The following is a 12,912-nucleotide window of genomic DNA, read 5'->3' as shown; positions in this document are numbered from 1 at the left end:
AAGAAAGGTATATAGTGCGAGAAACATATTTGATCCAGCAAAATCCACCTTTATTCAACATTATTAATATACAAGTCAAGGCGCAGCCTCAGAGTAGTTCCCAAAATAACTTTCAAAATCATAAACCTTAAAAAAACACATCACACAAAAAAAACGTAATCTGTGTCGTAACAAACTTTTAACAAATATTAACAAACTTTAAACCAAAGTTTAAAAGTGTTTCGTACAGTGTTTAAACCAATGTCCAGTGTTTACAGTATTTTATTCAGACACGTACAGAATTATCAGCGTCCGTGATAAAAAAAAAAACATCTAACAATAAAAAGTCTGTATCCGCATTAATGACCTTTAGTTCCTTTTTCGTTAGGAAACAAAAATGGCCAGATAATGATGCAATGAATTATAGCAATAACACTACTTGCTACACGAGTCACTGAGGTCACAGTGCTGTGTGAAGGGGTTAAAGTGTTGTCGAACTTTCGTGCAAATAGGTTCAGCAATGAAATCAGTCCAAACACGTTGTTGCTGGATAATTTATAAATTGCAAGTGATCTCCAAATTACAATTTACTGCAATTGGATTCCACTTTTTAAAACTTTTAAATCAAGGGTGCCAATAATTCTGTTTCTGACCTTAAACAATAAAATGTCTTTTCTTAATTAGCAGCAAGTATATTTACATTAGTAAACATTTCCCACTGCTGGTTTTTGAGATGTAAACAACTGAAAGAAACGACCAGAAAAAGAAGTCAGTCACCCTCACACACACACACACACACACACACACACACACACACACACACACACACACACACACACACACACAGTTCATGAACAGTTTACATTCTGCAGTTTGTTAGCAGTCCCTTCAACATATATCAACTTTCTCTCGACCTGTATTTTTATATGCCACATTCTTAAATGTTGATGTTGAGCTCCTGAAAAGAGGGTTTGTGCCCTGAAAAGAGACCAAACAAATAATTATAACCTTTAGAAATAAATAACAAACACAATCTGCACCAGAACCAGTGTTCGTTCGAAACATTTTTTAAATCCTTTAAGATTCAAAATTTCAAAAGTCAAAGTCAAAGAAAACACAAAATGAAGAACTTACCGATTGCCACTTAGCTTTTGCCCTCTCAGCCTCAAACTTGGCCACCTCTTTTCGGTCGTGGACGGACACGAGAAGCTTCCAGACCACCAGGAGTATGATGCCAATAGTGAGCACAGACATACAACCACCCAGAGCGATTACAGGGATATTGGGGGGCTCTGGACAGTCTGCACATAAAAGCACATGCATATTTACATGTGCATGCCCTGAAAACTGGCCTAGCACACACATCTTCAGCGCAAGGATGAGTTGTCTCTTACCATCAACCTTGAGCCTGTAGACTCTGTTGGCCCTGTGACTTTCCACCAAAGCGAAGGAGATCAGACACTCGTTCTCACTCTGAAGAGTACACAGCACCGCATGGTTCTCCTCAAAGTCTGACACGAGAAGAACAAGGCTTGTGTGTCAGAGGAAGATGCATACAAGACAGCGAAATTCAGGATGGTCTACATGTTAGATTTTCTATTAGATTCTACTGCATGTTATATGTTCTATTGCATGTTATTAGAAGTTCTATTACATTTTGTTAGATGTTCTACATGTTGTTAGATGTTCTATTACATGCTGTCAGATGTTCTAGTACATGCTGTTAGATGTTCTATTACTCGCTTAAAAAAAAGCTCTCAATGCTATATGACACTGACACCCACCCACAACAGAATCACCCAATAATCCATCAAGCAATATCAAAATACTATACTATTATCTTCAGATAAAATAGCTGTGACATTACACCAAGCAAAAGCTAAACAATCGCTCTTTTATTTTCCATGGGAAGAAGATGCAGTCCTCCTTTTACAGAGCTTCCTACAATGTCCTCTTTAAAGACTGCTTTGTGTCTCTCCATTGTGTAATGTCAGTTGGAGGCTGTGGGCACAGTCTCAAACATGACTCGTTGCCTGCACCATACTGAGGGCTCTTGTCACGGCCTGTCCTCGCTAAGAGACGCGAGGTCTTGTACTATGAGGGCCAACAATAGCCTTGTCTGCACAACAGTCTAAGTGGCATGTAAGCCTTTGTTGAGTGTCAAAAGGCCTAATTCAAAGACCAAAGTGTGTGTGTGTGTGTGTGTGTGTGTGTGTGTGTGTGTGTGTGTGTGTTGGTTGAGAGAGTGACAGACAGAGAGGTGAGGACTCAAAAGATATTCTGAGAGAGAATATGTGAAGGTAATTCAACAATGCATTGGTGAATATTACAAGATGCTTGGATGTGATGCAGTTGCTGGTACTATTTTTGGTGCAAAATATAAATATAAAAAAACACTATATTCTGCCATATAGTTATCTGTAATTAGTGGCTTTGCTAGAAGAACATGATTGCCATGTATTTGAAACCTACCCCACCTCCCTCAGAAATGGCTAATACTGCATTAGTGGCATCCACAAGACTCTACAGTCTACACTTCAGTGATTCAACCAATGAGCTACAGTATCAATATAGCAGTTGAAGCCTTCCGAAGACCTTTAAGATGTTAAGTTCACCAGCAGTTCAGTCACTGTGCGTTATGCGTGTTATTGCTACACTACATAATTTTGAAATGTAGATTTCTTCTTAAACTTGGACACCCAGAGGTGAGAACGTGAAACTGTAAAAAACAACGTAACACTGCAAAGTGCTCCTGTAGTAAAGGGCTAACGGTGGTGAGGGAAGGTATGAGGGGGAAACTCCAAACATCTCAGCATCCTTCTGGACAAACACAAGCCCAAACTGAGCACGACGCCTCAGCGAGACAGAGAGAGGAACATGGAAGGAGGCTCACCCGAGGAGTTGCTCACAGTAGCATGAACGTCTTTACACTTATAGCCACACTCTTCTGAAGGATCGTCAGCTCTCAGATAACACTCAACACAAGACCTGCAGTAGACACACACACACACACACACACACACACACACAAAGAACATCAGCTCTTCAGGGGATGTGTTTCAGGAGAAAGGCTGGTTTTGAGTTCGCTGTAAGGAGAAACGTCTGTACACTTTTCTGGGGGCTTTTTTTCCAGTTCCCACTTGAGCAGACTGAAAGGCAGGGTGACAGGCCCGTTCCAAGGAGGAAACGAGACACTGAAGACCTGTGACATGCTTCCCCTGCCTTTACATGTGCAAATGACAGGATGTCTGGAACACGAGAGTCCAAACACACACACTCACATATCTATGTAAAAGAATACACTCACAGAGAATCAGATACCGACATTCAAATTTCGATGTACTTCTTGTTACCACATAAATGGGTTTGTTTGAAAATGACTACAGATTCTGTAAAGTTATAATGTAGTTGTGATTTAATGTGGTGTGTTGTGTATGTGTGTGTGTGCGTGTACCTGACAGAACCACAGGAGTCCCCACAGGTAGGACACCTTTCACACTGATCGCCTGAAGCTCCCGGGACAGTGCATTCACACTTCCCACACACACACTGCCCACGGCCACTGCAGAGCACCCCGTCCTCGGACTCGCACGTGTGTGTGCTGGTGCTACAATTGCAGTACTCGCCAGTCCAGCCGCTGTGACACACACACTCGCCACAGTCACACTGCCCATTACCTGAGTGCACACACACACACACACACACACACACACACACACACACACACACACACACACACACACACACACACACACACACACAAAGACATTGATTACAGCCAAATCTAGAAACATGTTTGGTACTTTTATCTTCTACACAAAACAGCCAAAATATATTGATAATTGGTAATTCCGACTTCTATGCAAATTATGCGAAATAAGGGTTTATCTCTGATATGTCTGACAACAAAGAGGAAGTTGTTTTTAATATTGTTGTTTCCCAGTTTTTTTCCTCATCCTAAATATTGAGGATGGTGAATGGGGGATGGGGGCTATGTCAGTACGTCAGAGGATTCCGGCTGACTCCTTCACCCCAGACACCTGGTGTTCCAGGTTTGAACTTGTGACTCACTGATAACAGCAGCCAGCAGTCTAATCCTGAAACCACAGAGCTCCCTGACTCCTTCCTCACTGTAGGCTGAATCAGCTGTTTAACCAGCTCCCCGTACATCAGGCCTGACTTTTGAAGGTGGGAGAGGTCAAATGATTAAAGTCCCACTCCAAGACAGTACCTGAGTAGTGTTTGATCCTCAGGGACACAAGTCCCCAGTTCTGCCTCTGAACCTGCTGGAAGGAATTGAATATCCTACACTAGTCACTGACATTGTGACTATGGGAGCACACTGAACTGCAGACTGCACATTGAACTCCCTGAAAGTGTTCTGTTAGTAAACCAACCTCTCCAAGAAACATGAATGGTAATTCTATTATTTTTCACTGTGTCACATCACCCCTTCCTCCCTTACACTACAACTCCCAGAATCCTACTCTCAGTTCTGTAGTCCCTTCACCTGACCAGTGTTTGTTCATTATCACGGTCATCATCACCTATTACTGAACCCACCTGTTCCTCAGTTTCTGTGTGTATTTAAACCTGTAGTTTCTGTCTATGGCCTGGCGGTTAGGGAACTAGTCTTGGGGCCGGAGGGTCGTGGGTTCGATTCCCAGACAGGCCATGACTGAGGTGCCCTTGAGCAAGGCACCTAACCCCAACTGCTCCCCGGGCGCCGGGATAGGGCTGCCCACCGCTCTGGGCATGTGTAATCCACAGCCCCCTAGTAATCACTAGTGTGTGTGTGTGTGTGTTCTGACTGCACAGATGGGTTAAAAGCGGAGGACAAATTTCGATTGGGGTGTAAAAATCACAATTGACAAAAATATGGCACATTCTAATGTGAAGTTTTGCCACTTAGTTACCTTTGTGCATACTGACTGTTATTGCTCTATTATGCCTGCCGATCTGTTTCTCATCATTCTTGTTTTGCCTGTTATTGATCTGTTTCTGTCTCTGTATTTTTGCATTCTCCCATGTCTGATTTCTTGGTTTTTGATTCTGCCTGTTTTATTCTGTCCATTTGGATTGTCTTCTGGTTTTGGTCTATGCTGTTGCTCTGACCTATGCTCATCCCTTCATCTCGATTCTGTATTATCCTGTCTACATTAAACTCAATACGTTTTGATCTACAAGCGTCTGTCCATCCCTGTTACGTTAGACACTGATGGGCACCGTTTCACCAAAAAAAGTGAACTATGGTCTTCGTCTTATAGGTATTCCATTCAAGCTTTAGTTAGCAAAATACCTATTAATGACTACTAGCATAACTTTATGGACAGATCAAATAGTTATTTTCCAAAACATCCAGATAACCTGTTTTGCAAACTGAGCTAATCCTTGGCTGCCCTGACAGTCAAGCCTTGTGTCTGGGATTCTGGGCTGACCTCCTTTCTGCTGTGTTATGGATGAGTGGAATTCCCAAACCCTCCAGATCACTCCCCCCTCCCCCTCTTCCCCCCTTAGTGGGGTGATGCAGGAACCTCTGCACCTTTGCACCTCGAACTCCCTATGTAACAAATGTGTGGGTGATCTGTGATCTTTAATTAGCAGGGTGTTATTGTTTCATTAACATTTGCCGCAGTAAGTACTCTCTCCTTCACGGTCTCTGTCTTTATTCTTCTGTCTCCCTCCTTCACTGTCTCTCTATCCTTCCATCTCTCTCTCCATTGCTGTTTCTCACTGACCTCCACACAGTTTTCCTCGGAATCGTGGGCAGGAGAAATCGTTGCATTCGCAGTATTTTCCGTTTACACGTCCGAAAGTGGATGAGTGGCACACACAACGGCCACAGAAGCACTCCCCCAGGCCACTGCAAATCTCCCCACTTTCCTCTGCCCTGTAAATAAACACACACACACACACACACACACACACACACACACACACACACACACACACACACACACACACACACACACACACACACACACACACACAATAGTGATGTGAATGTGCAACTTAGAATATGCATAAGTTGACCTGACCTGGTGTGTAGTCAAAATACAGAGAATGCTTATGTCAAATCACATGCTTTTATTTAATTTTAATAGTAACTATACTAGGTTCAAGTGAGCTAATGAACGAGTTCAACAGCTCATCATGCTTTAGTGAATCACTTTAGTCTTCCTCACCTGCAGTCACTGATTTGAGCTTGCTCTTCCTCACACTCACACCGGGGCCCTGTGAACCCAGGGTTGCACACACATGAGCCACACACCAGGTCTCCTCTCCCGCTATCGCAGGATATGCTGCTCGGTTCTGGGGTCTCCTGGCAGGGGCACACACACAACGATTCCAGCTCCACCTCCAGAGTGTCCTGGAAGCCGGCCGGCCGCAGGGAGAAGTGGAGCGGGGAATCCAGGCAGCCTGCCAGTTCCACCGTCACGTTAAAGGCCACCTGACAGGAGTGAATTTTCTTTCAGTCTTTGCCCTAGCTGGAGAAATTCTCCCAATGGCGTACACTATAACATGTCGTGATTTGAGTATTCATTTGTCATTCATGTGTGTACACAAGTATTTTACTTTATGACAATGTTGGATGCTGAGAAATTATAATTAATTTAGTTATAATAAGAAAAAATGACAGAAATATATGTGTACTTTAAAAAAATCACATTCAAACACACCACATCGCCAACTTTGGTGTTGGAGCAGCGTTTCAGTCCGGGATGGACGGTCCCGTCCTGACAGAGGGCTGTGAAGGAGAGCTGGAGATTGTCAGTGTTGCCCAGAACCTCCAGTTCAATCTCCGACCTCAGCTCCTAGTGATGAAGCATGAGCAGACTGGTCAGGTCCCAATATTAGGTCCTCCACGTCAACTCTCTATGCCACATCTCTACGTCATAAACCCATGACACCTGGCATCAGTTAGCAGCCGAGAGGTCTCACGTTGTAAATCTAAACTCAGGTTTCTCTGTGCTAGACGGAACCAATATGGTTTCACTTTTGAAAGCAGTGCCACCAGATCTGAGAGGCTATACTCTAATGGCAGAAAAATGTTGGACGAAACCCCAGTATGTTTTTCAGTGACAGTGTGCAGTTACAGGTCCATTGGAGGGAACAGACAGATACGTGAAAAGGGAGTAACTGTGATACCACTCCCTGAGGATCAAGGATTCTTGCACACCGATCTTGTTCAAAAATGGCACAAACAAAACCAAAATCATTTGCAAAAACAAGAATAAATGTGGCTCAAATGCAGAATGGTATGTGTGAACATGCACGCACAAGCAGCTCCCGAGCCCCATCTGTATTATTTCCTTTTAGGATTCAAACAGAGAAAAACTTTTTGCTTCAGTCAGGCTGTAGTGAACACTCCCAAAAAACAAGAGAAGCCAAAGAGAGAAAGCATTATGGGAAATGTAGTAGCTGGACCTTCAATTGAAAATCTCCCAGGACAAACCCAGAAGACTCCAGAGACATGGAACGAGGAGTCTCACGGTGAGTCTTGTATCTGAGAGGTGGGACCTACACAGATGAGCCGAATTCTGGAAACTCCAAATTATGCAAGTTATTAGAGAGAACTCGCAGAGAAAAGGGTGAAATGGGGGATGGTGGAACACAGATAGACAGATCAAACAGCTCAGGATGGACGAGTGCAGACATGCTCCCTGGCTCAGGGCAAAAGAAGGAAAAACTTTGCTTCTTAAAGTGCTTATTCTCAACCTGATTCAGTATAGGCTTTTATATAGGAGTATAGGACTTTTGTTTCACTCAAGCCTCGTTAATATAACACAAAGACTCCTTCGGGCTACTGTGTACAGCAGAGCAAAGCAAAGAGGACTCATAGAGTTATGCACACACAGCTCCTGTACCTTGTATGCAGTCATGATCAGTTCAAGAATGTTCCGGGAGTCCTCTTTCACCACGCCCACCCTAGCACCAGGAATCAGAGCGGCGTAATTCTGTTCAAATGAAAGAACGGAGTGCACATGAGAACAGCTGTAGAACGGCAGTAGACGTGAAGCACAGCGTGAAAAGCCTGCATGAGAGAAGGGGGAGAAGCATCACCTCATACCTGCTGAACACGGATGGAGTGATAGGAGTCGTGTTGGAGCATGTCGCAAGCAGAACTGAATATGACACTCAGTTGCACAGTCTATCTTGTCCACAGTGTTACAAAATAACTGACTCTATCTGAAGGTATCTGTGTGCTCTACTCACTCATAGAACCCTTTATTGTTTTTTTTATGCTTCTGTCTCTGTGGTCTGAGATACTATTTACCTGAAGCTGAAAGTCCCTGTGTGGGCTCGGGATTACCTCATAGTTCCGTTTCTGATTGGCTGTGACTGCGAATATGAGGAGGATGTTGTGTTCCACCAGCTTGTCTTTAAGCTGACCCAGTGTTGGGTACTCCTGAACACACAAATAGAAAACAACTCACACTGACGTCATGCTCAGGAAAGCCACACTGCATAATTATTAAAATAATAGTTCATAGAAGGCCTATGTTTAGAATTAGTCTAATAAATTCATCAATGAGTTCTTTAAGCCAACTGTTCAGCGAACTGCAGGCTTCACCTTACCAACTGGCTGGACATGTAATACTCATTGTTGCTATCCAGATGACACTGGCCATCGTTGGGGATGACGATACCAGCCATTTTGCTATCCATTCCGAAATGTGAGTCTCCATCACTGACAAACACTAATAATCGCATTGAATCGTTCCGCCAGCCGATCTTGTCCTGGGGGAGATGTCCAAACATGAGAAACACATGAGACACGGTTTCCTTTCAGGGAAATCCACACATACGCCAGACTGATGGAGGGCTCGCCTCACCCCACACACGGCTGCCTGCATGATGGCATCAAAACCACATTCTATGTCTTCGTTATTGGCAGAGATGCGCTGCTGTGAAACAATCTTGTTGAATTTATTGGTGCTGCTCGTAAGAGGAAGGACGTGTCGGTATCCAAATGTGGGCAGACAAACTTTATCGACACTCCTGGTCAATAGAAAGAAATTCACGTCATTCTATATTCTTTCATACAATTCAGATCAGACGGGAATTTACTTTCTGACTTGGTCTTTTTAGACATGGAACTGTCATTGTGAAGTTAGGATTATCTATTTAATGAAAATGAGGACAGTGTTAACAAATTTCTCTACTGATCAGTTGTTCACTATAACATTTTTTGTAATGAGGAAGTCTTACCTGCAGGGGTTGGTTAACTCTTCTGGAGTAATTTTGATGAAGGGCAGAACTGGCTTTTCCACAAATGATCCAAATCCCAGTCTGAATTTACTGGTTAGACTGGCCATTTCTTTGGAAAGAGTTGAGCCCAGGTTTGCAATCATCTTCAGATCATCGAACATGGAAGCTGACAGGTCCATAAGATAATACATATCCACAGGATGGTCTCCGGGTTGTTGCACTTTTATCTGGAACGTCACCTGGGTGCCTGGAGGAGAGGCAGGAAACTCCAGTTATGCGCAGCAAGCATTCAAACAATACAGCCTTTTTGATGTGAATCAGCTGTTGCACTATGATGGTTAAGACACAAACTACAATTCTCTCAATATGAGAGCGCTACACAAGCAAAATAAAGATTTGGGGATGATGAACCAGATGTCATTCATACAGTGATTCATAGAGTCATTCTGTATAGCCCAGAGGCTTTGAGGTCTAGTTTGTATTATCTTATTGTGAAAACAGACATTATAACCTGTAAACCGGTCAAGAATCTTGTCTGTACCTGGCCTAAGTTTGAGAACCATCTTCTGGGGTGATATGTACGAGGTGTTGGTACTATCTGTTTTTTTTCCTAGGGGCTCGTTCCAGAACAATTTGGAAGTTGTCACCGGGAACTCCACGAACTCGCTCGGGCATCCTCTCACGCGAAGCTCCTCCAGCGTCCCGCATCGCTCACTGACCGTGAACGCGTCCGTGAAATTCTAGAAGTGGAAAAGGTCGTCTATGAAAACCAAGCACAGTAAAGTTTCAACTTGACGCGGTTGAAGGCTGCTACCTCCAGTGTGCACCAGGCGCACTGCGGCCCCAACAGCAGACACTCGTCACAAGCCAACGCGCTCCCAGCGGAACAGGTCCCTGGCCATAAAACAGCAGAGACAGCAGCGGTTTGTCAGTGTGGTGTCAGTGTGGTTCTCCTCAGTCATGAAACGAATCTTTCTCACGATAATGGTCAGCAGATGTTTAAACGTAAACGACGCTGATATGTGTGGTGCAAATAGACCAATCAGCATTAGTATTAATATGCGCTATTTTAAATGGAGTGAAGATGAAGGTCAAATAATTAAAGTATCAATACACTTAAGGTGAGGTTTGAATTGGATTAAGTAAAAAAAGAACAAGTTTAACTTACCTTCGACTGTGTTAAACCAGTAGTGAAGGAAAAGACTTAGTAAAAATATCCCCATTGGTCCTGAGCGTTACTGCATGGGTAAGAAAATATTACCCGAGGTCATATCACTGTCTGTACAGAACAAACAGGCTTCATGCAGATACTTTGTAGCGGGAAGTAGTCACGGTGGATTTATGAGCACGCTGTTCTCACCTGAAGAAAAATGCGAAGTGCACGGGCATACTTTACCTGCCCAGCCTTTTATGCTCACTTCCGTACAGGTGAGGTGAAGAGCGCGCGGAAAAACAGACCCCGATGGCAGAGATTATTACAGTTTTATAGAGTAAATATGTCTACAACTAAAGACAGAATGAGCCATATGTGGTTTAGATAATTAATGTGTTATGCGTGTTGTGTTGTTAAAACTCACAGATTTTTGTACAAATTATCTCCTACTTTTTTTTAGATTATTACATTATCATACGAAAACAAGCATGCCTCCATTTAACAACAAAGAAAAAATTATATATAAAAATAAAATCTCAAGTCTGTGGTGCTCTGTCATGTGTAAGACCTTTGTTTTATAAATGTAATTAAGTTAGCCATTCCTCCTTATTTCCATTCGTCTCTATGAACAAAGTAGGAAATAGCTATATAATCTGCTGATCTCAAATATCTGTTTCTGGAAAGTGCTTTAATATTTGTGGTAGGCTAATTATTGAATGAGAATGTACATATTAGTAGGAATTGGGTTGTTTTTTAAGAAATGTGTGTATATGTTTTTATTACCTGGTGTTTTTCCTCTATATTGTTCAAACCAGTATGCTGATAATTTTTTTTCAGACTTCCTGGAGCTATGATATCAAAACTCTTTCCTTAGTATTGTTGTGTAAAGTATGTTGGAGGCAGTGAGAGTTTACCTGACCATACACAGCTCAAATGAACCTGAGCCAATAAACTCACAGTGACTCATAGCACGTTATGCAACTTCAAACTTAAAACTACTGTATTTGTTGATTTGTAACACCTGGGCCATGTTTTTATGTGGTCCTTTGTATTGTTTTTGATTTTGTTGATTTTTGTTGGTAAGATTCTTTTGGCCATCACTAGATATGTTTTAGATCAGCTAACTGCACTAGTCTGTCCATTGGTCATGAAGCTAGTTTTCTAATGTGTGCAGAATGTAACTCTTTATCCAGAGAAAGCTGTCCTGCTTTGACCCTGTTCTGACTTAGTTCTGCGACCTTCAAGACTATACACATTTGCTATTGTGATACGCGGAGGGTTTTTGTGAGCCGAGAAAGTCACATTCCATTCTGCGTGGATGCAAACAGGTGTGTGTGTCTGAATGAACCACGCCTGTTCATGCAGCCATGAGTCAGACTGTATGAGACTATAAACCTCACAGCAGAATGAAGATGAAAGCTATGTTAATGTTTAACATGGCAAAACCCCAGGAAATGAACGTGGGTCATCGCTGTCATATTTCAACGTAACAACACAAGCTTTAATAATTAACCGTATAGAGGTAAAATACACACCAAGGTGCAAAGTAGATTGACTGAATGACTAGACACAGATTTGATATGCCTATTTGAGAGTACCACTTGCATTTTTCTTTATGTTTGCAGGTGTGTGTACCAGACAGAGTGAGATAGGAAGGGCAAACACTTACAGTAGGATTCTAGAATAGGAGCACGTAAGAGTGACATCCTGTGTGCAGTGGTACTTAAGCCATCTGAGACTGCCTTCAATGTACCTCCTCCTCTGACACTCAATTACAAAGGGACGCGTTTTGCCACCGTTACACAAATGTTAAAGTGTCTGTGCAATGAAGTGGATGGTCAGGACAATCATCAATCAAACTTCAGGCCCTCGTCTTTCTCTTTGCACATGAAAAACGAGGATTATGATGCCTTTCCTTAGTAAGGGTCCTTCTGTAGGCAAACCAAGAGTCACGTACCTCCAGAAGCCACTTCGGTTATCATAGTGTCCACGTTGCCAGCAGAATCCCCGATCAGGCACTGGAAACCCCGCTACCAAGATTGGCCCGAGAGAAAGGGTGACCCGGAATGGTGGTGTTCATTCAGCAGACAGCATGTGTCGAAGTAACATTAAGCTCGGAGTAGCAGAGCAGCTTTATGGAGCATGACGCCTGCTCTCTCTCACCCACTACTCACAGGCCTCAGTGTGTGTGCACACCCACACACAAACACACACCCACACGCTGCATAGTCTGAATGATGGCAGCAACTGCGAGTCTGCACACATGTACACACACACATTTACGCACACAGTCGAGGGCTACTTTCATTACAGAGACAGAGAGAGAGAGAGAGAGAGAGAGAGAGAGAGAGGTTGGTTAGTGGTTTAAGCTGTATCACAGAGAGGAACTGATTCTAATGGAACAAAGTGGTCAGGTGCTTTTTGTCTGCTGTCTGGCCTTTTACGCGCTTTTGCGTGTTTCTGAATGTGGTTGGGAGGGTGATGATGGGGGTGGTTTCAGTTGTGAGTTATTTGTTAGAGGATTGAACCGATTCCCTTAATGGAACTGTGACTTAGGCTGATGGATC

At 43.1% G+C, this 12,912-nt stretch overlaps 1 protein-coding gene across 5 annotated transcripts; it reads right to left on the bottom strand.

Annotated features, from left to right (window-relative positions):
• Positions 1-24: 24 nt before the first annotated feature.
• Positions 25-12,568, bottom strand: itgb6 (integrin, beta 6). Of its 5 annotated transcripts, XM_077024639.1 has the most exons (17): positions 12,303-12,568; positions 10,361-10,430; positions 10,007-10,086; positions 9,734-9,932; positions 9,193-9,439; positions 8,817-8,982; positions 8,560-8,721; positions 8,294-8,389; positions 7,848-7,937; positions 6,660-6,794; positions 6,165-6,430; positions 5,718-5,869; positions 3,434-3,656; positions 2,873-2,967; positions 1,374-1,490; positions 1,114-1,280; positions 25-957 (listed from the first exon to the last, which is right to left on the bottom strand). In XM_077024639.1, the coding sequence occupies exons 2-17, from the start codon at positions 10,413-10,415 to the stop codon at positions 868-870; spliced, it is 2,340 nt and encodes a 779-aa protein (XP_076880754.1). In that variant the 5' UTR covers positions 10,416-10,430; positions 12,303-12,568; the 3' UTR covers positions 25-867. The 5 variants fall into 5 exon arrangements, 4 of the variants coding, with proteins under 4 accessions (XP_076880754.1, XP_076880753.1, XP_076880756.1 ...); XM_077024638.1 differs by lacking the exon at positions 12,303-12,568 and having other exon boundaries at positions 10,361-10,813; XM_077024641.1 differs by lacking the exons at positions 10,007-10,086; positions 12,303-12,568 and having other exon boundaries at positions 9,734-9,952; positions 10,361-10,813.
• Between the last annotated feature and the right edge of the window lie 344 nt (positions 12,569-12,912).

The sequence above is a fragment of the Brachyhypopomus gauderio genome, chromosome 12 (assembly GCF_052324685.1).
Source record: "Brachyhypopomus gauderio isolate BG-103 chromosome 12, BGAUD_0.2, whole genome shotgun sequence".
Classification (NCBI taxonomy): domain Eukaryota; kingdom Metazoa; phylum Chordata; class Actinopteri; order Gymnotiformes; family Hypopomidae; genus Brachyhypopomus; species Brachyhypopomus gauderio.
This window is presented reverse-complemented; position numbering and strand designations above follow the sequence as displayed.

Coding starts and splice junctions, on each gene's coding strand:
- itgb6 (XM_077024639.1), bottom strand. CDS start 10,415: ATGGGGATATTTTTACTAAGTCTTTTCCTTCACTACTGGTTTAACACA. Junction 8,390..8,559: donor ATTACATGTCCAGCCAGTTG/GTAAGGTGAAGC, acceptor TTGTGTGTTCAG/GAGTACCCAACACTGGGTCA. Junction 1,281..1,373: donor CTACAGGCTCAAGGTTGATG/GTAAGAGACAAC, acceptor TTTTATGTGCAG/ACTGTCCAGAGCCCCCCAAT.